The sequence below is a fragment of the Diospyros lotus genome, chromosome 12, assembly GCF_014633365.1.
Source record: "Diospyros lotus cultivar Yz01 chromosome 12, ASM1463336v1, whole genome shotgun sequence".
Classification (NCBI taxonomy): Eukaryota; Viridiplantae; Streptophyta; class Magnoliopsida; order Ericales; family Ebenaceae; genus Diospyros; species Diospyros lotus.
Window position 1 is genome coordinate 13623979 of NC_068349.1, and position 26247 is coordinate 13650225.

At 33.1% G+C, this 26247-nt stretch overlaps 1 protein-coding gene across 2 annotated transcripts; it reads right to left on the minus strand.

Annotated features, from left to right (window-relative positions):
• Positions 1–6421: 6421 nt before the first annotated feature.
• On the minus strand, positions 6422–9807 carry LOC127814011 (uncharacterized). 2 transcript variants are annotated; one of them, XM_052355218.1, is made up of 6 exons: positions 9541–9807; positions 8948–9099; positions 8587–8621; positions 8394–8479; positions 6942–7046; positions 6422–6831 (listed from the first exon to the last, which is right to left on the minus strand). In XM_052355218.1, exons 1-6 carry the CDS (start codon positions 9648–9650, stop codon positions 6693–6695), a joined length of 627 nt encoding a protein of 208 aa, XP_052211178.1. In that variant the 5' UTR covers positions 9651–9807; the 3' UTR covers positions 6422–6692. The 2 variants fall into 2 exon arrangements, with proteins under 2 accessions (XP_052211178.1, XP_052211177.1); XM_052355217.1 differs by having other exon boundaries at positions 8587–8696; positions 9541–9805.
• Positions 9808–26247: the final 16440 nt, after the last annotated feature.

A 26247-nucleotide genomic window follows, 5' to 3' on the forward strand; every position in this document is an offset into this window, starting at 1 on the left:
GTTGTAACTGTGGATTACTGTGACCCTCTGAATGTGGGATCAAGGGTGCCAGAGAATCTTGATCCTTTGAAGGTGTCTCTGCCTCAACAACCGAACAAGTATTGCATTAATTTAATTAAAATATTATGGAGTCCATTGAAAACATTAAACATGTTGTCATTTGATGGTTTGATAATAAATTTTGTTATTTCTAATACAAGAACAACTACGAATGCTACATAATAAAGTACGTGGAGGACATTTTAAGGCACAGAGACGATCAATGGGTGTCCCATCAGACGATGGAGGATGTCTGGACCCTCTGAAAACAAATTGCAGTATATTTGTATAGATAGCAATGTAGTTGATAGTTGACTGTACAACTTGCATCACTAATTATGAATTTTTTTTCCATTAATTTATATGTTCATATGTATATATTGTTAAATAAACCAATAATTGATAAAATAACAAGATAAATTCTAACTTTGCATGTTACGTTAGAGTTTTTTTGTTGACAAGTCAAACTCATTGGCAAACTCATCACCATCATCATCTGTGTATGAAACTTCATCTAATTAACTAAACAGGTATAATATATACCAAAATACAAAGAAAAAAAAATGAAAACCTAGTAACTCAGATGGGGAGTTATGAGGCTAGTAAAATCAATCCGTCCTGGTATGATCTCAAGTTTGATGGCATCTCCTTTTTAGAGTAATTTGCAGCAACAAATCTTCTCGAACCCTATGTAAAGTACTCCTTATCCCACACCTTATTTCTCCCTAGCAAAAGTGCCCTTTGATGTTGTCTTCCATTTGTGATTGTCACTCTATAGTACTTGTTCATGCCACTCATGCTTGTAAAGCTCTTTGGAATATTCCACATGAATCACCATAAACTTCATAAATTTCTTTCTTAAACCTGATAGAATAGAGAAGGCTATGTCACACACCAAGAGGAGGGGTGAATTGGTATATTAAAAATTCTTTTGATAGATGAATATGTTGTTTGAGAAGACTACAATTTCGATTAAAACTCAAGACCTTAAAATAGCACAATAAGGGATATAAATATGTGAAACACGAGAGAAACAGAAGAAATTGCTTGAAAAGATAAAATGAAATGACCACAAGAACACAAGGATTTATAGTGGTTCGGCTTAACTAAGCCAAATCCACTATCTTAGCTCCTCATTAAGGATTTTCAAGCAAAACACTATAACTCTCCTATCACACCGGATAGGCCCTCTAGCATTAAGCTAGGAAGATACAAACCTTTTGCTTAAATAAGCAAGCCCTCTAGCAAACCTAAGTAACAAAACTCCCTACTTTGACAAGTAGGTCCTCTAGCTATACAAGCTAGGAACATAAGAAATGATACAAGATATTAGTTTGCCCACTTAGTTATAATGTAATCGAGAATAAATACAAGGCTACAAATTATGCTTTGAAACAAATAGAATACAAGCCTTGAGAGCAAGAGATTTAGGGCACAATTGAAGCACGATTGATGAGAACTTGAGAGCTAGTTGATAGATTGCTTCGGTAGCTCAAATTCTTCTTCTTGACTTGCATTTATAGAGGTTTGAAAGGCAGAACTTGAAATCATCCCGTTGCAAGTGGAGACACCATCATGGAAGAAGGAATTTTGGCCGTTAAAAGTTGTCTGCCATAGAGACTGTCGACAATTAAACAAATACTGTCGACATTTTGACAAAACTGTCGACAGTGTTGATGCAGTGACTGTCGACATTTAGAAACCGAGAGCATGTATTTATCATGTCGACAGTTTAATTAAGACTGTCGACAGTTTGGGCTGAAAATTAAAGAATCGGTCGACAAATTATGATATATTGTCAACATTTTCTCCCAAACAATAGATACTGTCGACATTTTCTCCTTTTTGATTTTGATTAATATTGAAAATATGTTCAACATGATATCAAGTAATTAAATAAAGATTTTGATAACATTTTGATTGAAACCAAAATGAGTGTAAATATATTTTGCCAAACAAACCATTCGAATTGATCATCATCAAAACTTAAAGCAAATTATTAAAACCAAAATGGTCAAATGATTAACTAACAAGGCCATTGTGGAAGCCTAGAATGAGGGGCCGGAAGAAATGGGGTTTTATTTATAGAAAGAAAAAAAAATGGGGTTTAGCTAAAGGGATTCTTCTACTTGATGATGAAGTTGCCATTCACAATAGGGTTGGAAGTTTCATAGTTTCATGGTGCTTCGCCCCCGCGAAGCTGAAGTTGTTTGTAAAGCATCAATAACCAGCTAACACGGTTGTTACGTTTAGTTAATTAGCCATTCATTGATATATATCACTTAAAGCAGGGATAATGTTTAATACCTATTAATTAATCATCAATTACTTAAATTTAAATTATAGATTTTAGTAACAAGTTTGGTCAATATGCATTTAATGTACTTTATTTTTAACATTTGAATGTTTTTATTGGCTCCCTAATAACACAATCTATGATATAATTTAGAGTAACGCTAATTATTATCTTAAATATAATACTGGTTAAGATGCATTTACACATTTATTTAAAGATCTTAAACTTGCCTCTCAACACATCCATGCCCCTGAACTTGCATCGTTTAACCATTTATGCCCTTAACTCAAGGGAAATGGACCTTGCCAGAAGATGAAGAAAATATTGACCTTGCCTCGCCTCGCCTCGCCATCGACATCCTCCCCTCTCCCTCTCTGTTTTCTCCCCTCCCAGGTTCATCACCGGGTTTCATCTGCATTTCATCAGATGAAACCAAGTATTCATCCATGGATTAAACCCAATTACAATTGCATTTTTAGTTTCAGTTTTATATATATATATATATAACAACCACTTAGATATTTAATATATATATTATATTAATATATTTTTTAATAATTATATATAATTTATCAACATTTAATGATAAAATTTTATCAATTAAACATCAACATGTATATATTATATTAATATAAAATTTTGTCCAACTGCTGACAAGTAAGGATTTTGGGATTTGAGGGGTCTAATATGTCCCAAATTGAAACTTGAAGGGTACAATAAGTCCCTCTTCAAGTTCAAGTGCACAAATGAGTAAACGGACAAAGTTCAAGGGCATAGATGTGTTTTTAGCCTTGAAGATCAAATAAATAATAAACTATCATATATATTTTAACTCTAGAATGCTAAATTTACAAATTAGTTTATAAGTTTCTCTCGTAAATTGAACTCCTCTTCAAGTTATGAGTTGTTAGGTGTCGACATCATAAATGTTAATAATCGCATCAAAACGAGTAAAGTGAAGATTGTGTGTCTAATTACAAGACTGATCATTTAAAGACTTCCTCTAATAGATTTCATATTTTTTCTTTAATTGGAGGAATGTATCATCGTATATAAGTAGTTTAGAGATAGTTTTCATCTTGTTATTTATTTCTTTATGATACTCGAGGTATGCCCTGCCAAAAACTATAGATGCTTTGTGATTTTTTTCAATGAATACTTACAAAAAAAAGTTATGAGTCAACAATGGCTTGGAATCGATTATTAAAGTCTATTTTAACAAGAATACTTATAAGAACAAGTAGGGATTGGATTCTCAATTTAGTTTTTTATGCTCAAGTCAATGAGAAGTATCAATAAATAACATGTAGAGAATTAGTGAGTTAAATAACTATATCTGCAGGGGTCTTGGCCCTTAGATATAAGCTGGGTAAAAGACGGGATACCATGTGTCATTTTCGAAGTTTTTGTGCTCAACAATTACAAATTAATGGATAATTTATCTAGCCGGGACAATAGTGAATCTTCTCAATTCGTTTTGGATCTTTCGAGATTGAGATCCAGAAGTTAAATTCCTTAATTTATTTCTTAAATCTAGATGATACAGTAATTTTACCCTTTTAAATGATTTCTTGTTGTGAGTCTAATATGCGAGCTTAAAGGTGAACAAAATTTCAATTTAACTAAATTAATCGAATCAAATTGATCGAAATTGTCGGTTCAATTTAGTTCAACGTAAGGGTTGGTTTAGTTCGATTATCAAATTTGACAATTTTGGTTAATTCAATTCGATTTAATTTTCTATATTGAAAAAACCCAAAATTTCCAAACCAACCAAAATTGCCAAACGACGTGATTTTTTACCAACATTTCTATTATTTTTGTTTAGTTTTGTCAATTTTTTTAGTCTTTTTTTTTTAGTTTTTTCGATCAGATCAATTTTTTTCATAATTGTTCGACTTTTTCAATTCTCAATTTATTAAATTTTTATATTTGTTTGGCCAGTTTGATTTGATTTTAGAGACATATTTAATTATTTTAATTTTAACATTCTAATTTGTTCGATAACCAAAGCATCTAAATGCTCATCCCTATGCGAGATTTGGGTTTTTGATTCTAATATTATAATCTAAAAATGGTAAAATAAGAGTAAAAATTATGGAGGAAGATGACGTTGGATGTGATGATTTGTGGCACAGAAGCAGCCCATCTCTAGATGTCAGAGAAGAAAAGAAGAGTCGGAATAAATGCAAAGAAAGAGAGTGCAATTTTGTTCACCCCTTTAACGGGGTGAACATAACTCCCAATACTTTGGGGGTTAAAAGTAACTGAGGGGCAGTACTTTGATTTGTTATTTGACTGCCCTTCAGTTATTTTTAACCCCTAAAGTACTGGGGGTTATGTTCACCCCATTAAAGGGGGTGAACAAAATCGCACTCAAAAAAAGAAGAGAAATGAAATGATCAGGTGGAAGAGCAATTGGGCAGGTACCAATGGTCACGTGCTAGACAGCCAGAAAGACCCCAGATGTCATGTGAGGAAAAGTGGCCGACTTTGACCCCCTTACTCGGCCTTCCATTTTGATCTAGACTTAGACCGAGTCTCCAATTAATTTATTACTAAAAAGTAAATTTAATTTAATTTAATTAATAATGTACTAATACTATCACCACAAGAAAGGTACAAGATAGTCAAGAGAACTCTAGTTTCGGAACATTATTCTTGATAGACCATAGAAAAAGAAGTTGATCATCTTATGAGTAGTCAAAAAAGTTATTTCGATGACTATGTCAAATGTAGAATAATAAGAAAGAAATAATAGAGCTAGAGATAGTACGTGAATATAATGAGAATGTTTAGCTTAGATGAGAGATATTTCTTTACTTATTATAATATAGAGATAATCATTTGATCAAGATTGGATCTCTTTAATAGGTAATTTCAAGAAAAATAAGTTTTACTTCTTAAGACTGATTTTCTAGGATTTAAGAGAAGGCATATATCTCTTAATTCTAAAAAATGATCCTAATTGAATTATGTAACTCGATCCCACTCTTCAACTTGTAGAAGACTCTTCAATTTAGTTGAATAAGACTTTCATAAAATACTAAGTTTAAAGATTGCTAAGCTAATAGACCTAACTCAAGAGTGGTCTAATCATTAGGCTAAGATTAAGAGTGGGGCACGTGAAGTGTACATGTGTCAACCGAACTAAATTTCAAGTATCATCACCAACATAATAAGATTTTGGTATAACTAACCCACGAAATCACATTAATTTTCTTTAGCTCTGGGATTTAGTGAGAACCATGAAGATAGTACTCTACTTTTGAGCTTGGTCTTGCTTAGATGGCCCTATTGGGAGACATATGCGCCCAATGGATCCATCATTAGAAAACGGTGTTCTGTTGAGGAGGCTTTTTGTTTTGGGAACATATTTTTTTTAGTCAAATTTATATTTATATTTTTATGTTTTTAAGTTTTTTTTATGTAATTATTTATTTTTTTATTTTATTTATACCTTTAAATTTATATTTTTGAGTCAATTTAATTCATGTACTTGAAAATCAATTGTAGGAGTATAATTAAAATAATAAAAAAATTTAATAAATACATAAAAAAATATAAAAATATTAGAAATGATGGAATCATCAATGATATCATTCTTTATTTAATTATTTACTAGGCTTAGACGAGATGATCTCAACCAAACCCTCATAATATCAAATGTGTGTGTAAGAATTTAAAATAAAAAATAAATCACAATCAAATCATTAAATACGCAAGCAAACACAAAAATTTTACGTAAGAAACTTACATTAAAAAAATTACGAATAAAAAGAATAAAATATTATTAGGATGATATTATTGTAATAATTCTAAGATATTTGATAATTATTTATAAATTCACTACTCATCTATAGATATATACAAAAAAATAATTTATATAAATTTATATTCTGAAAAAAAAAAATGAGTTATGAACAAAATAAATTTTTAATTATAAATATATCTCAATTAAAGTCAAATTTAAATTCCACATCACAATTATCACAATATATAAGCAAGTTCCCCCAAAACCAACTTTGCCAATGAGCATAGGATTTTTCAATTCCACCTGAAACATTTATCTTTGCAAGGACGAAGTATCAACAGCTAAAATTCCAACTATCAGGAGAAGAGGATTACAAAAATCAATAATTGAAATACATATTTTCTCCAGCTGCTTTTCTTAACTGATTACTGAACAAACAAAAAGATTTTTCATCTAATTTGCCCCACGGAAACAAAAAGCCTAAGACCTGCTAATCAAAATTGGGTATAAATTCCATCCATAAAGCTACAAAAATATGTACTTGACAACTGCTTTAACTGTTAGCAGCCAAGGCATTGCAACATCTGTACTCCAAATCAGCCTTCAAGAATCTTCACTTCTTTGTCTTTTTGACTTCTTATGCTTACGATCAGTATTCAAAAACGTTGCCACATCAACCATTGGTTTCTCATGCTTCTGCATTTCCTGTCTGCCCTCACTTATTTTCTGCTTAGTGGAAGTCCTAAATAATTGTTTCACAAACAAGAATGGTTAAGTAAATTAAATCAAAACGCACCTGCTTTCAGAATTAAGAACAACCTAGTGCCTGATGCTACAAGTTCAGAATAAAACCTGACAGCATGAGACCATTCATCCGTAGTCTTAGTCAACCATTTGACACTCCCTGTGTGAGCTGGGAGCAAAGATCCAGATATATGGAGTATCTCTTCATTGAAGCTACAAGGTTAAAACAATATGAACTCCTTATCCTAAACTTACATGAGCTAGGATATAAGGGAATTATAACTAACAGATAACATGAAGAACAAAGCAGAACAAGGCAATGGCATCAAACCTTCAAGTCATACATGCATTGCAATTTGCATCTATGTTAAATACTTAAAACAAAGGACAGTATATATCTTTCTTAAAAGTCAACAGAATAATTTGTCATGTTAAGCCCAGTCAAACTTTTGGACCTGAAAAAATATCTTTACATTAACGAAAAGGGGGAATATGTTTTACATATTTTGGGGTAAATGACAAAGAATACTCAAACTCTAATGTGTTTTCCAGATTTATTATGAACTTTAAATATTATCAATGCCCCTCTGAACTTTCAAATCAGTTACAATTGTGTTCCAACATCTAATTTCCATTTAAATATTCAACCAACTGTTAACATGCTGACTTAAAAATGTTGAGCGTGCCAGCAACCAGTTGGCATGGCATTCACTTTCGTGGAGCTGGCAGGAGATTGCATGTAAATTGCAAGGAAAACCAATAGGGGAAAAAAATTGAACTTTTAAAAAAAAAAACCCTAATTGCCAAGAAAGAGAAGGAAAGAGGGGAAGGGAGTTTTTTTGTCTAGGCATTTATATTTTTCCTTCTGATGGTAAGGGCTACTTCAGTGAGGAAAAAAACGTCTTTGGTTTAACTTTATTCTTCTCTTTCTTTTCTTATCTTTCTTAAGTTTAAAGGCTTGCAATTGGGGGGATCTCTATCTGTTACCGAAGAGATCTGCTTAGCATGTCTCCATTATTGGATTTTCTAGGGTTTCATCTGATCATCAATTGTTGGGAAGGCTTCCTTCCAATTTTTTGCAATTCTAGGATTAATTAGGTTCCAATCAGAAGATTAATTATTTATCGATAACATGAACTTTTGTTTCTTTGGGGTTAAACTACCACAAAAACACACAACTTGACATCATAAACATGCGAAGCATCATTGTTCAAGATTCATTGTTGAGGTGTATGACCGCAGCAAGAGAACCTGGACCAGGGGTGTTCTCTGTGTGTGTGTTGGTGGCCGGGTGCTAATACAGTTCTGTCTCATTACTAGAATATCATTTCCATTGCATGGACCTTAAATAAACACCAACTCCCTTGCTTCCCAGCTTTCTCTCATAATCAAATAAATCCATTACTAGCAAACTATGATACTAAGCCCTAGAAAGAGCACATATAGTCTCTCTTACAGTATATCCAATCAGGACCAAGGGACAGGGCAGTCATATTTAAATGGAACATGCCAAAACAAACACATGAGCAGCTACTTGGATAAACAAATATAAGAACTCACCTCTTGACTAAGAAACGTAAAATGGTTCCAACTTTTATCTTATGCTGCTTGTGAGATGTACTAACAAATACTTCTTGACCACGTTTCTGCAAGAAAAAAAGAGCCAAAGATAATGAAAGGTTTATCATTAGCTATCAACCTGTAAAACCAGAAAATATATCATCTTTAGGCAACAGAGTCAAAAAATACTCACAACTTTATATTTGAATTCTTCACGAATGTCTTCCTCTGTTATGATCGCAGCAGAAAAACCAAGAACAATTACGTGAATCAATTGCTGGCCAAGTTTAACTACTTTCCCTTCTGAAAATTACAGGAGGGAATGGAAAAAAACAACATTAAACAATGGGCAATGCCAGACAAAAGAACATACAAAGGAAATTGAACAAATTAGTGGATACCTAGAAAAAAGGATATAAAACAAAACCATACATTCACTGGTGTTATTATCAAGCAATTTTTGTCCTCCTGACTCGATGAGTAATGGAATGACCTCAAATACATACCACAAAAGCAAGTCCAGTAAATTCTAAGAATGGTTATAACAGAACTACCTAAAAGCATATCTGGCCTTGGATGGAAAAGTAACAATTTTGCTGTTAGTTTCACGCCAAAGTAAGGATGAACACCGGGGAGAATCTTCGCCTTTTTACTTTGAACATTAGCATCATAAGCCAATACAACACCATCAAAAGTTTCATTAAACCTGCCACATAAACCACATTGAAAAATAAATAAAAAGCTACCAATATGGCCAGCAGTTATCCCCCCAACCCCTTTGTGCGAGTAAAAATCATAGTAAATATCCAAATGACAACCAGTAGATCAGTTATCCATCTTAAGCTCTTAAAAGCAGACCGCAATTAACCTAAAAGAAGTACAAAATTAACATTTTTCATAGTTCATATTCATACCCTCATTGAAAAATTTTAATCAGTGGAAACATCACATCCACATATCCAGAACGCCTACTGAAAAGTGCATTTATCTCTACAAGTTGCTCCATCGAATAAAATCAGTTTACCCTCGAGCTCCAAAAAAGCTCCACAATCCATTTTAGTTCTTACAGGCAACAAAAGACGCAAATCGGATGAATTCTAACAAATGCACGGAGAGATTCAAAGAAAGCAGGAGAAGAAGGATTTACTTGAAGAGCAAAGAGCTGAGTTCGCGGAGGATGGCTTGAGAGACCTTGTTGGCCTTCGATGGGTGCACGTACACCGTCAAATCCACATCCGATACCTTCAATCCTTCCATTAATTCAAGCTTTCTTTGCACAGAATCTCTCTGCCCATCGGATTTTCCAAGTTTGGCGTTTGGCGCAAAACCCTCCGATTTAGGCCTCTAGGTTTAGGGTTCCACCAGTTGGTAATGTCTGCAATCCAAATCCAACAGGGGTTTAGGCCGTTTTGGCCATTTTTAATATGCAAAATTTATATTTGTGGTTTTTTGTTACTCCAAATTGCATGATTTGATTTGATCTGCGAAAACCGCAACACATTCTTTTTAATAAAAATAAAAAATAAAAATAAAAATAAAGATAAAGGAATCAAAATAAAAAAAAATTAAACTTAATTTATATAAATTAAGTTGGCAACATATTCTTTTTGATTTAAAGGAATTAAAATCCACGCAATTCATCATTTGAATTTTCAACCCCCTTATTTTAATTAAAATTATTTTTAAAAATATCGATTATTATGTATTGTATTATATATTTTATATTTATTTAATTTATTTTTTAACAGTTTGAATAAATTTTAGTTCTGGTTCGATTTCGATTCCTTATTTTTAAGAATTATAATTAAATTGTAAATTTTTTATTTTGATTCCTATTTTTTAATATAAACTGAAAAGATGATTTCAGTTCAATTTTTAAATTTGAACGATTTCAATTTCATTCACTGTTTGAACAGAAGTGTGATTAGACCTAGGTCTAAATTTGTTTGAAAAATTAATTATTGTTTAAAGATTATGAATTCAAATCTTGTTAATAGTATATGTATAGATAGACATTAGGAATTGATGTACTCGAAAAAACGAGGCAGGTAAAACAGAGCCGGGGAAAGAAAAGAAGACCCTCTTAGCCCAGCAGAGGGAAAACCACTCGGCATAGCCGAGTGGCCAAGACCACTCGGCATGACCGAGTGGCCAAATGGCCAAGGCCACTCGGCAACCCCCATTCGGCTATGCCGAATGGGGGGCCACTCGGCCCTGCCGAGTGAGGACCACTCGGGTGGAAATCGAGTGAGGGGTCACCCGACACCCAGTCGGGTGACCTATTGTGGCGATGCAGCCCATGACCCTCCTCTTGACTAAAACAAATGGGCCCTGAAAATTCCGAAACGGGCCCCGAGATTCCCGTCGAGAATATCGCGAGATCTCTCTCTCTCCTCCACTATAAAAATAAGACCCGACTTTCATCACGAGGTAGGCAATTTTGGATAATCGAAGTATACTTTCTCATTTTCTCTGGAGATTCTAACTTAAGCATCGGAGGGTTTGCGCGGGGACCCCCCACCCGCGTCCTAACGGTGCTCTCGTTTTGTAGGCCACTCGTCATCCTCAGGTCATCCGGTCAAGGCCACTCGTCACCCTCAGGTCACTCGGTCGTCAAGGTCACTCGGTCACCAAGGCCACTCGTCATCCTCAGGTCACCCGGTCAAGGCCACTCGTCACCCTCAGGTCACTCGGTCATCAAGGTCACTCGGTCACCAAGGCCACTCGTCATCCTTAGGTCACCCGGTCAAAGCCACTCGTCACCCTCAGGTCACTCAGTCATCGAGGCCACTTGGTCATAGGCCACTCGGTCATTTTGGGTCACCTGATCATTTTGGGTCACTTGATCATTTTAGGTCACCTGATCATTTTGGGCCACCAGATCATCAGCCCTATCAGATTATCAGATCTGGATCTTTATCAGATCCAATTGCTTGTCCAGATTCCCATCAGCAAAGATACAACTCCCAAGACTCTTGCGTCTCTCCTCAATTAAAATAGATTGTTGTATTTTGACAACAACAGGAATAATTATACTAACTTTTCTTTTGAAATTTATAAAACCCTTTCGTAGTTAACTTGTCTTCACGTCTTACACATTTTTCTTTAGCCATTATAAACCTAATTGAGTTAAATCTTTTAAAATATTAAAAATATCTTTATTTTCTCTCTTCTTGTGTTCTTTGTTTCTCCCTGTACTCCTTCATTTCTCTTTTAACACCATGGCTATCGCCAACGAAGGTGCCTTGCTTCCTCTAAGCTAGCAATGGTGTCTTGCCCTATTTCAACTCAGCTAATCAAAAGGCTAAGCTTTGCAACTCAACTAATTGGCAAGAAAATGAGTAAAGAGACTTATTAGTATATCATCACCACCCAAGACATGAAAAAGAATCTTTCCCCATCTTTGATTTCATCTCTAACTTTTTTTTTTTCCTTTTCGCTCATATCTCACTTGTAACATCCCATTTTCCAAGCGCGTTAAAACTCAGGACAATTCTGTGATAATTTTTTTTTTAATACCACTAAAACTAAGACTAAATCATATCATTATTCTTATCCATCCCAAAATTTCCATTCATTTATCTCCAAAGAAAATCATTATAAATATCAAATGCGGAAACTAGAATCGAACCTAACATTATAACATTAATCATAAATCAGTTCTTACATCATGGGATAAGTTTAGAAACATCAATACACAAGTTCTCAACATAACATGAAACATGACATAAGTTTTTTTTCTTCCATCATAACTTGAAAACATAACATATCATAACTTAAAGCATAACATAGAACGACTGATACATGATCGGGTCCTTATACAAAAACTAAATGTAGAAATTAACTTCATAATGCCTTGCGTCTTTACCATTCATCCGCTTCTATGTCTTCACTGCAAACCTCATCTAGAACGTTTGAATGTTCCAGGAGCAAAACCCACATTAGATGATGAATCATCTAAGTAAGAATACATCATAATGTATATGTATGAATGCAATGCACATAACATCATAACTCTCATATTTGGATCGACTGCACCTTAAGATTACTCGTCATTTTTACAATCTCCCTGCCAGACCGGGGTGTATGGGTGCACCATTGGCAAAAGCAACGGCGCCAGTACCTAATCCCAAACCCATGCAACGTATGACCGTGAATCTCATCATGCTCATATACATACTTTGTCATCAATACATGTAAATGCAATCCAAATGATATGTTCACATCAAGACATGACGACGTGATAAGATTATAACACTTGGTCCAGTTGAAAAATACCACTTACCTTGTAAAAAGATAATTTTGCCCCTAGCATAATTTTGCTTCAAAATTCACGTCAGACTTCCAATAGTACTCAATTATGAACCTTAACATACCCTGATATCATAATTACTTAAAAAAATCAGATTTCTAATTTTTCTAATTTCTCCAATTTCCTCCTATTATTTCCTCAAGATTATGAAATAAATGTTTTCTCATAAAATTTTCTCAATTTCTTTTCACAATAATTCCTAAAACAATATTCCTAAGCCCCAAAAATTTTCTCATAATTTTAAAAATCCATGTTCTATTTATTTCTCATTTTCTCTTTGATTTTCAAGCATCTATTATCTAAAAAATCCATAATAAATACTAATCATGCATTTCTCCTCCAATTTCACCATCAAAAATTCTAAAATATTATTCTAATATTTATGAATTTTTTAAAGAAATTTTTGAAGATAACTTACCTTCCCGCGGAGTGATTCGGTATTCTTCTATATTGCGATGAAGTCTCGATTTGCGTATCCAACAACGCATTTTGTCACAAATTTTCACACGAACTATTAAACCCAACCTATAGGATTTTTCTAGAAATTTTTGATATTTTTCTCTATATTCTTTCTTTCTCTTTCTCAAATTTCTCTCTTATTCTCAAATTCTTTTTTCTTACAACCTTTCTCTTTCTAATTCAAGTCCTCCAACCTTTTAAGTTTCCTCTATTTATAGAGGTTGAATTAAGTTTAGTATAATTCTAATGATCCACTATCTTTTATTATTTTATCATTTTTTTTAAAATTATTTTTCACTAAATCTCACTCATAATCTTTAATTATTTGTCCATACACTACTTTATCTTCCACATTTCTCCATTAATTCACCCATTATCTTTGATTATTTGGCCACACTCTACTTTGTCTCCCATATTTCTTCATTAATTCATCATTTATCTTTGATTATTTGTTCACACTATATTTTGTCTCCCACATTTCTCCATTAATTCACCCATTATCTTTGATTATTTGTTCACACCATATTTTGTCTTCCACATTTCTCCATTAATTCACCCATTATCTTTGATTATTTGTCCACACTCTACTTTGTCTCTACATTTCTCCATTATTTCACCCACTATCTTTAATTATTTTTTTCTTTAATTATTTTTCAACTAAATCTTATTTTGAATGGACTATTTTTTCATTTAATCCATAAATTTAAGCCTACTTTCTTAACCTACTAACTCTAAGCTCATTTATTTAGCCTTTCATTTCTCAATTTAGCCCACTAACTATAATCCCATTTACTTAATCTTTTTTTTTTTTTTTTTCAATTTAGCCCACTAATTCTAAGCCCATTTACTTAATCTTCTTTTTTTTTTTTTCACCTTAGACCACTAATTTTACGCTCATTTACTTATCATTTATTTTTTTTCAACTTAAGCTACTAATTCTAAGCCCATTTACTTAATAATTCATTTTTCAAGTTAGCCCACTAACTCTAAGCCTATTAATTTTCTCAATTATAATTTCTAATTGATGTCAAAAAAAAATTTTAATACAAAATTAATTATTATTATTCTCAAAATGTTAGAATATTACATCACTCACTTTTACTAATAATTTAATGATAAACCTCATCATCACCGCAATAGGGTTCATTGAACCCATGTTGATCAATGATGGGTGGTGGTGGTTCACCACCACCATTTCACTTTTTTAATTATATATATTATGTATATTAAAATCATTTGATGGAGTAAGAATCGACCAACATTTGAATTTATACAATTTGAGCGAGACATTGATCACATAAACTACTGAGGTGAACTAAAATTGTTCACATAGACAGAAAACATGAAAATACTACCCTGGGGCTTAACTAGAACAATACCACTCTCATACTTTAACTCAAAAAATGATTATGAAAACTAAAAAATAATGAGAATTATAATGAATATCAATACCTTTGGCTCACCCATTTGAAGTTCTTTTATATCTATTATGATAAGCATGGCAGAGTCTCAGAGAACCCATATTTTTTTGAGGTTGCCACGTAATTTAAGCAAATTTAGAATACCAAAAAATTGGCTTGAAAGTAGTTATAAGTATTGAATCGACTGCAGGGAATGTCTCGGGGTGAAATTGTCTAAAGAAAATGATATGGTCTCGATGAACGTTCTGAGATAAGATTTATGGTATCGAAAAAAATCGAATCAAGAATAATTTTTGGTACAACAAAAATGTAGCTGTCATTTAGGCTGTAAAATTGAATTGTCGTAGGGGACCTTTGGGAAGTCAATGGAAGTCTGAGGGGGCTCCGGTTTTTCGTAATGAGCAACCTTTTAGTGGTTTTGGGATGAAACGATAGCCCAGTGAGGATACTGGGACAGAATCGTTATTATCGAGTAATCTTGAATTATTAATTTTGTGTTTTCAGTATCAGAATGCAATTTAATTCAGTGTGTGAGGATGTAATTGTAATTAGGGAAATTCACAAGTGTAATAGAGATGAAATTTGGGATTTAAATATAAATTTTTTATATTATTATAATATAATATGTAGTGATATATATATAAATATGTATGTGGGTTGTGTGTGCGCGGGATGGCAATCATCCCTCTGCAACGTACCCATGCCTTGCAACTCTAAATCTCCAAGCCCTGCATGATTTGGAAGATTTTGCACGCAAGGAAAAATGGGCGAGGTAGGCGTGAGGCAATGGTGTAAGCCTATAAATAAAGGAAGAGTACAGAGATAGAGGGAAGTAGCAAGAAATGAAAGGAGAGAGAGCCTAGCAATGGAGATGGAGTGACCGAAGGCAGCCACGGCCGCGACAGCAAGCTCGACGGAGCTAAGCCGCGACTAAGTCAACTTAATGGAGCCTCGAGAAGTTTCTGACTTGGGCGGAGGCGATCGAGATGAGTTGTCTCATCAAGCGGTAGCATAGCCTCGTCCATGGCAGCAAGCTCGAGAGCTTGCAGGCGGCTATGGCCGAGCGAAACGGAGCAGGCGGTGGGCAGCGAAACAGCAAGGGAGGTGGTGCGGATGATGGTGGCAACCGGCGACGGCGATGGAAATGCAGCTAGCGGCGGTTGCCGAATTGGGCAGCGGGCATGGCTAGTACGCGCAGGTCGTGCAGTCAAGAAGAAAGAAGAAATAGAGGAAGGAGGGAGGAAGAAAAGAAAAAAAAAAAAAAAAGGAAATTTAGGTAAAAAATAGATTTTTTTTTTTGAAAAAATGCTAGAAAATTCTAGAAAAATAGGAAATGGATATTTATTAATATTTCAGAGATTTTGGGTGAAAAATGGTTTGAGCACGCGTTTTAAGGATATGGCATGCATACCGAGGAAACCTGAGAGGCTAAGTTAAGATAAGTAAAATTTCTTAGAAAATTTCAGAAATTCAAGAATATTATTTTATGAATTTTCATAGTGAAATATTTGAGAAATATTTAGTTTAGATTTATTGAGGAAAAATAGGCAGAAATAAAGAGAAAAATAAAGAAAATGCAAGAAATTATGAAAAAATAGGTTTTAATGCTTATTTAAATAAATATGGTGATTAGGATGCTTTGAGGCTTAAAGTTGAAGTGATTTGTGCGAATTTTGAGGTTGACACGCAAATCGAGACGATGCACATATTTCGAGATAAGGCACGGATATCGAAGTAGCCTGATAAATTTGAGAAGGTAAGTGGTACTTTCCAACTGGATTTAGTTTTATGGAAAATGCTTAGTTTGTAAGTAGTTCAATCCAAAACCCGATTTTAAGTAAATGATTTTATTATGTTGTTATGCATATGTTCACGATAATATTATTGATCATGTATTGCATAAGGGTTTGGGATTATGGACTGGCACCGTTGCTCTACCAAGGGTACACCCATACACCTCGACCTAGTAAGAAAGTTATAAAAATAAGAAGCAGCAGTTAGGTGCGATCGACTAAAACCGAAATGATATGGAAAGGACATTTTGTATTTTACATTCATGCACGAAATATGTTTATTGTTCTCTTACTTAGATGATTCATCATCTAACTTGAGATTTGCCCCTAGAATATTCAAACGTTCCAGATGGAGATTGTAGTAGAAATAAAGATGAATGAGGCATGAAATGACACTTAGCAGAGTGCATGATGAATTAAATGTATGTTATGTAGCCCATGTATTTAAGTTCTGTTATTTTGAATTCTGAACGTTTTGAGGAATAATGATGTATAACTCTATATAGGGTTAATGTTAGTTGAGAACTTATGTTATGTATTAAGTTATGTTGATGAATGATGATGTAAGAACTGAATTTCAATTAATATTAAGATGTTAGGTTTGATCTTTACTTCTGCATTTGATGGATATAATGATTCTCTTTCGATAAAATGTATGAAAATTTTAGAATAGATATGAGGAATGATATGATTTAACTTTAAGTCTAAAAGAAAAAAATTTATTATTCCAAAATTGTCTTAAGTTATAACATGCCTGAAAAGTAGGATGTTACAAACTCTACCTATATCATGGAAGATTAATTGATATCCTCTCATTTCGTGACCTCAGGATTGACTTGAACTATGATTGTTTAAGCCCATGTTGTTTATCTTATCTTGAGGTTGTGAATGTTAGATCACGTGGCATTAAGAGGGTTTTGAAATGCCAATTCCTTAATTCTCCCTACTATGTCACGATAGAGACTGCCTTGAGTTGAGGGTTTATTAGATAGGAATTATCTCACATTGAATGCTTATTTGATAGGTCTTCAAGATCTCTCCAATTCGAATTGTAATTACATATTTGAATGGATAATAATACTTACCTTTTATTTTGCTTGAAGTATGCTTAGGAATTTGTCTGAATTCATTTGAGTGTGTCTTTAACTTGTTATCTAGTCAAAATCAATCTCACAAGTTGACTTTTGGGGTGACTTTGGTGACGCAACTTTCTTAATAAGGTGGATTTATCTTTTTTTTCCTAACATCCTTATCATTATATTTGTATAAATTAAAAATATAATTTAATTTATTCTATAATTAGGAAATATAATTTATGTATATAATGTTTAGAAAGTATAAATATATATATAATAAAAAATAATTTTTATAATTCAAAAATAATTCTTCTTAAATAAGCTTTAATCATAGTACTTAAACGTGAAGTCTGTCATTAGCTGGATTCTCACTGAGTTTGTAAGAAGTGTATATTATTTTCTAAAAACACAAAGTAAGCAGTGCCTATCTCAATGATACTTTCTAAAATTTGGCCACGTTTTTTAATTATTTTTATTTTTTTTGAATTTTCAAAATCAATTTATTTGATATTATGTTTTTGCATTATTCTATTTTTAGACCAAAAATATTTATCCCGCCCAAGATTGAACTATCTCAATTTGATTTTCAATCTGAAAAATAACAATTTTTTATTTTCAATTTGGTCCAATTTGGATCAGAAACCAAGTATGTATATATATATATACATACCTATATGAAGTTAAATTATTTTGTTGAACTAAAAATTAAAAGTTAAATTATTGTTAATTTTTTGCTTAGATACATGTATGTACATATACATTTTTTAAATTCATTTTAAATATGAACAAAATTAATTTATTGAACTGTTTTCTAAGTAATCGGTCTAGTCTTTGATCTTCAAATTAAAATTATTGTGTCATAGACAAAAATCTATTAAAAAAACTCAAAATAATTCTTTGAAATAAAAAGTATAAATTTTTCTGTAAACCTTGGAGGAAAGGGGGTTTCCACACAAAGCGAAAATTAGATAACTTTGATATTTGAAATTTTTTTCGAATATTTTACGAAAGGAATAGACAATTATCCATAAAACATTCTAATTCTAAAATGATTACGAAATATTGGGATAAATATGTAATATCCCGTATCGAGCAATAGGAAGAATCAGAACAACTTGTCCTAATGGGCCTACTCTAACTTCCTAAGGGTCACCTATCTTGAAACTTTCTCAACTTAAGCACGCTTAATCCGGGAGTTCTTTATCCACATTCAGCCCAAAATGTATTCAGGTGATGTTGTTTCCTTACTTACTTATTCTCGATATATACTACATTTTTCTAGGTTCTTGAGATATTACATTCTGCCCCTCTTGAGCACATGACATTCTCGTTATGCGACCTTATAACTGGTCCCAGATCTTCTCATCTTAGGGAGTTGTCATCCTAGAATCCTATTAGAAGTCGCTCCTTGTATAGGCCCTTGAGCTCCAGCGCCACTCCCCGCCCCCATTGGATCGCCTTCACCAAGGGTCGATTCTGATACCACTTGTAACATTCTATATCGAGCGATAGGAAGGAGCAGAACAACTTACCCTGATGGGTCTACGCGAACTTTTCAAAGGTCACCCATCCTGAAGCTTCCCTAGCTTAACCACGCTTAACCCGAGAGTTCTTTATCCACATTCAATCCAAAAGATATCTAGCTGGTATTGTTCCATTATTTACTTATTCTCGATATATACTACAATTCTCTAGGCTCTTGGGGTATTACAAAATATCATCTATAAGAATTTCAATTTTAATGGATTCCAAAATCTTAAGATAAACGTTATTTGTAAAAATCTTAATCCTAATAGATTTCAAAATGTCAAGATAGATGTCATCTATAAGAATCTTAATTTTGAACTATTTAGGATTGAAGTGAATTACTAGTATGGCGGTACAGGAAAAAATAAAATTTTATCGTGTATTAGATACATGTAGCGGAATATAATATACATGCCATACATAGCTTGGGTATTTAAGTAACACACATATTCAATAATTGAATATATAAATAAATGTATATCTATTGTCTGATATAAGGTTGGGCTACAGAAACAATTTATGTACTGAGACCGTATTCACTTCACGTTGTGGTGGTCCTAGTCTGTCAACATCTAGTTGATTAGTGGTTAATTTTGTAAAAATTTTGTTATAATTATACCCTTCTTTTGATCTTAAAAATGGTTTAAATTAGATATTAATATATATTTTATGGTTATATGCAAGTTTAAATTGAAAAATGAATGAAATGAAATTTTAAAGTAAAATTTAATAATAATAATAATAATATATAAAATTATATATAATACATATACATCATTATATGCATGCATGTAATATATATATATATAATATAATCTAATATATATATGTGCCATGTGTAATACATATATATAATATATAATTTATTAATAACATTAAATTATTATTATTATTATTATTATTTTTTTTTTTTAGGCATGAAGAATTCAAGCCCATGAAGACTTAAAGTCCATGAAGAATTCAAATCCATGAAGAAATCAAACCCATGAAGAAATCAAGCCCATGAAAAATTAAAGTCCATGAAGAATTCAAATCCATGAAGAAATCAAATCCATGAAGAAATCAAGTCCATGAAGAATTCAAGCCCATGAAGAATTAAGGCCCAATTTGAACAACCCATGGAAAATATTATTTTGAGAAGGCCCAAGGATTATTTTTAATCCTAATGAAGATTAAAAACCAATTTATAGAAATCTATTTTTATTTTTTATGTGAGAGCTTTATTAGGTGTGTTTTTTAGCTAAAATCCATTTAACTATTAGGTAGATGTTATAGCTAAAATCCATTTAACTTTATGAGTGCTTTATTAGGTATGTATTTTAGCTAAAATCCATTTAATATTAGGTGTGTATTATAGCTAAAATCCATTTAACTTTAAGTGTGTGAGTGCCCATTAGATATAATTATGTCTAATTGAATAATTGAAATTGTGTGGTTTGTATTGCATCTTGTGGCCTATAAATAGCTCACTTGATTGCATTTGTAAGTGTGATTATTATTCTTGAATAAAAGTTTAGTTGTTTCCTTATAATTCTCTCTTTGAGAATTGTTCTTGTTCTTTCTCATTTTCTTTAGTACTTTCTCTTATAATCTTACTTTTTTTTCTTTCTTCTTTTAAATTCTTATGTCATTTATTATTACTTTATTATTCACCGCCTAAATGGCCGGTTAATTTGTGCCTTTAAATTTCTGCAATTTTAATTCTTGTCATTTAATTATTCACCGCCTAAATGGCCGGTTAATTTGTGCTTTTAAATTTCTGCAATTTTAATTCTTGTCATTTAATTATTCACCGCCTAAATGGCCGGTTAGTTTATGCCTTTAAATTTCTTGTCATTTAAATTCTGTTATTTAAATTACGTCATTTAAATTTATGTCAATTAACTTTCAAATAAAAATGAGTAGCTAAATCTAATCTTGGGTTAAGGCAAGGACAGTGTCCAACGCCAATGATTCCCAAAGAAAGCTGCGCTTTAAATAAGTAACATTAATTTCAGTATGAGTGTGTATTAATTATTAAAAAATCACTAGGTTTGGATTGGAGCGTAAGCCTAACTTAGAGCTTTCATGCCATGTATGAGAGTTACTAGAACTGGAAACGCTATCATACCCAAATCCGGATGATTAATTTAGTTGTTTTGTGTATTAATTGCAATTGGATTTATGGTGGTTGCTTAAATTAGAATCCCGCATATCATGTATGGGGATTGCTTAACCTAGAACTATCATCATCTCTAATTGCATTTAATAACAAACCCTCATATCTGAAATTAAATTAATGTTGCTAATCTTTTATGCTAAAATTTGGGAATCAACGGGTTGGTACTGAAATTGTCTTAACTCAAGCACTATCCAAATTCATATTTTTACGTTTAATGTTTATTTTAATTTTTGCCTTACTTTATTTTCTAGTATCTGTTGTCTAAAAACAAAACCATAAAAAATCTTGTTGTCAATTTGTCCAAATGCGTGTGCGTGTGTGTGACATTCTTTTTCTTTTGCCATAAATAAATCTCTCAGTGGACGACCTGGATTCATCCAGAAAATATAAATATAAATTTGGACTACAACTGCACTCGTACACTGGCGAGTATAAACCTCTCACTAAAATAAAAAAATATAAAAGTTTTATTATGATTTGTTTTTATTGTGTTTTAATTGCAGGGTGAGAGTGCAGTCAAATTTTGGCGCCGTTGCCGGGGAGATTAAGGCAAAAACAAAAAGAAAAAAATAAATAAAAAAAAAAAGAAAGAATAAGCATCTCTTGATAAAATCGTCTAAATAAAATTTCTTCATACGAGTTTATGTATTGAAGACCGCCAGGTATGCCTATCTTCTATCCTTTTATTGCCAATTGAGGACAATACGCAATTTAAGTTGGGGGGTAAGGTGTCTACAAAATTTTACCTAAAAAAAAAAAAATTAAAACAAAATTAATTAAAAAAAAAAATTGAATTGAGAGAGACAGAATTGACGCTGGTGGTAGCCATCTTTTCTTGGGCAGTGCAATCACACTGCCCTATAAAGAAAGAAGGCACACTGCCAAATGTTGAAAACAGAGGCGCCGAGCGTTGAAAAAAAAAAAAGGCACACTGCCAAATGTTGAAAAATGAGACGCTAAACGACGTCAAGTCTGACGGTGCAATTATGGCATGCCTCGAGTCGAGTGTAGAATAGTGATGCCCATTGCTCTATAAGAGACTCCATATCTGTATGAGGCAAGTCACCCCTCTTGAGCTCAATCTTCTCTCCTTTGTGTTATTCTCCGATCAGGTACTCTCATCCCTTTTGTAAAGTTTATAGTTCTTTACTTTCTTCTTAGTATAATTTTTTTTTTTTAAAAAAAAAAAAATGGATCTTTATCTCTCAAAAATTCACAAGTACTATCCATCTCTCCCGCAGAATGATTTGAAAAAAATTTATGTTGCTAGGTGTGAAAGACTTAGGTTGTTGATGCTTAATAACATCCCTGAAGATATTCGTTGGCTGATCGAAGCAAAAGTTCGATTAGCTGGTGAAACTTCACCTAGTTTTAAGCATTTTCCAGGCTTAGGGAAGAGTAGTTTTGCGAAGAAAAGAAGAGCGAAAAGAGTGAATGGTTGTTACAAATGTGCTCGATGGACCTGTAACACACGATGCAAATCTGTGGGGTTTACGTCCATAAATCGAGAAGATAAAATTAGTTTCATAAAGGATGGACTGAGTAAGGAGTCTCTGGATGATATCCGATTGACTCTTGAGACGCATCCATGTGGAATAGTGCAAAGAGAACTTCTTGCTTTATGGACCCAGTTCAGAAGTGACCACCAACGCTATAGTCTTGGGAATCTGACTAAAAACGACCCTGTTTGCCAATCTATAAGAAAATTGGATGGGAAGCTTATCCCCGCTTCATAGAAAGTGTTTAAGCCGTTTCTGGACGTAAAACCAGAGGAAGATGTGAGCCACAATCACAACTACTTATACATACGCATGATTTTTGTTTGTATTTATTTCTTGTTGAATTGTTGTATAGCTACTTTTGATAGCCAAACTTCTTTTCAGGACATACAAAAGGAACAAACATGGAAGGCCAGTTAGTTCGTCGAATCAATACCATATGTGTACTTTGTGGCTCTCAACTTGGGAGCGATATTTGTTACGCACTTGCAGCGAGCGAACTTGGTAAAAAATTAGGAGAGAAAAAAATTAATTTGGTATATGGGGGGGGGAGTCGTGGATTGAATGGTTATGTTTCACAAGCTGTACATCTTGGAAATTCATCTGTGGTAGGTGTAATGCCAATCCCTTTAGCTGAACCACATATTTCCGGGATTACACGCGGTCAACTTATAGAAACGACTTCTATGTCTGAGCGCATGGCTTGTAAGATTTATCAGTCAGATGCCTTCATTGCTTCACCAGGAGGTTTTGGAACACTTGAAGAAATCTTTTGTATAATCTCCTGGGCCAAGAGTAATCTCCATACCAAACCCATTGGACTTTTAAATGTTAACCATTTTTTCGATGGGTTACTCTCTTTTCTTGATCAGGCTGTGGACCAACAGTTCATTTCTCGTTCAGCAAGAAAGATTCTCATTTCTGCATCCACCATTGATAAGCTGCTAGAGAAATTACATGCTTATGTTCCACAGTACGATCCTCATGAGCCTCGGATAGACTGGTCTAAGGCAATTAGTAACAAGCGCAAAAGGGGTCCGATTAATTTAGATTTATCACTGTGAGAAATGCTCTTTATTAAGATGGCTGAGTAAGGAGTACTTTTTGTACTCTTGAGACGCATCTAGTTATTGTACACCTTGCAGGATTTTTCTTGGTTGTGTTCTTTAAAAAAAAAAAAAAACAAAAAAATAAAAAATAAAAAAACAAAACTGTGGAATGTTGTTAGCAAAGTCTATGATAAGGTGGCTGAGTAAGGAGTACATTTTGTACTCTTGAGACGCATTTTGCTTATCTTATGACTTGCATGAAATTTTTATTTTGGTGTGAAAATATAAATATATATATATATGGTGTGTTCATTTGTTGTTTAAGTTTTAGCAGTTCACAGCAAATCTATGGACTTGTGGAGTTACAGGTATTCCTAACAACCCTGATTTATTACTGCAATTCAAGTTGGGGGGTGTAAGGTCTAGTCATGAATTATTTGGTTCATATTTAACTGTGAGTTTGCTATTGCTAGTTTGTTGTCTTGTGGGAATTGATTATCTTTATCTGCTCTTATAAAAAAAAAAAAATTGTGTTTTAAATAATGCTATTCCTAAAGCTTTAAAGTTATGCACTGATAGCCGGTTAAGTTTGCAATACGAAACATGGATGCATTGATTTCTTATTTGAAAACGTTTATGCATGAGAATAAGTAATTTGCATTCATCGGGGATTCAAAATTTAAAAATTGGTTATCGGTCATAAAGTCAAAGGTAACAGTAATTAGCTGATTAGTACATTGTATGATCCCTCAACAGAAGTGGAGACTATTACCCAAGTAAGTGTTTGAGCCTAATAACCATTAATTCTGAGTGAAATAACACTTACTCTAAATATGCTCTCTTGTTTATCTTATCTTTTCAATGGCTTCAAAATATCAATTCGCTTTGAATGTCTAGTATGATAGCGGATGAATTTGACTGGTTTCAAACTTTGACTTAGATGACTGAGAACCATGATAGGGGGATCAATTTCTTTCAGTTTGAGCCTATTAAACCTTTTTTCTTTCTTTAAATTAACCTCCCTTGCTATCCCATTTGAGCCATTTGTAGTACAATTTCTTTCGTTACTCTCGATTAACCCATAACCATATGAATTTTATCCAACCTGGTGTGATTTTGGGAATTAATCTGTCTTTCTATTTTCATATTTAAAGAGAAAAAGAAAAAAAAAAAAGAGAAAAAAAAAAAGAAGAAAAAAAAAAAAAAAAAGGGCAAATTCTCTTAGCTATTCAGCATAACTGTTTCAAAATAAATGCTAAAAAAAAAAAAAAAAAATCCCGACACACCCTTTGCACACTCTACATTTTCTTTGACAACTCGTATTAACCTTATAGCCCCATTACAACCAGTCTGGTCCCTGTTGATGCTATAAATCATGTGATCTCAGAATTCGAGTTTGGAGTAGGGAATCATGTTTAAATTCAGAAGCTACTCGTCTAGAGCATTATTCCAATCATGAAGCTATGTCAATTTCCCTGTTCTTTCACTAGTATGCAGTAAGGTACTGTTCCGGTAATCTCTTCCCGTGTTAAACATAGAAGATATGTGTATCATCAGTGCCCATGTCTCAAAATTTTACTTGTAACAATTATACATAAAATATTTCTGGAAGTAGAATATTTTTAGAAGAAAAAGAAATAAGAAGAGGATAACAACGTGAGAATTAGAGAGAAAAAGAAAAGGGAACAAAAGGCCTACCCCTTTTTAATTAAATCCCCCATCCACATTTTTCTTCTTTCTTCTCCTCATTTAATTCTTCTTACGAATCCCCCCCTTTTAATAATGTAAGTAATCATGCAATTTACTATGCACTATGAACTATTACTATCCCCCCTTCTCCTTTTTCTTCTTTCTTCTCCCCACTTAATTCTTCTCATGAATTTGCCACTTCCTTTTAATAATGCAAGCAATCATGCAATTTACTATGCATTATGAAGTATTATTATGCACTATGCACTATTGGCAGAAGGAGGGCAAGGGTCAACATTTAACCAACAATTTCCAGAGACATTTTGGGCACATGATTTCAATACTAAATGCAACATTATATGGTGTCTGAATTTCTAGGTTTACTACCCGCTAGCAATCAAATAACACTGAAATCTTTTTCGATATCGATCAATCTCTTGACCCATCACCGAAACTTATCCAAATCCTAACGACATTCCGAGAGTTTCTGAATAGCCCCTAGCAGCAATTCAGGACAGTATAGGTGGCAGTGAAGTCTCATTTCAATTGAATTTATTACAGTTGATGATTATCGTGTGCTATAATCTTTCTATCACCTAACGTCCTGGCTGAGCAAGAGTCATGGAGTGACAAACTCACAAACTCAATAACTATGTGCCAAACCTTATTAATGTAACAAGATGACACCTTTCTGACTTTCAATATGCTCTGGCTAAGGACTGTCTCGTAATATCAATAATAGATTATATAGGACGTTCACCCCATCAAATACCGACGAGGGCGATTGATCCTATTACCAACACCTATCTCTATATACCAGCAATACGGAACCACATAGATGAACGTTTCAACCTCCCAATTTTAATGG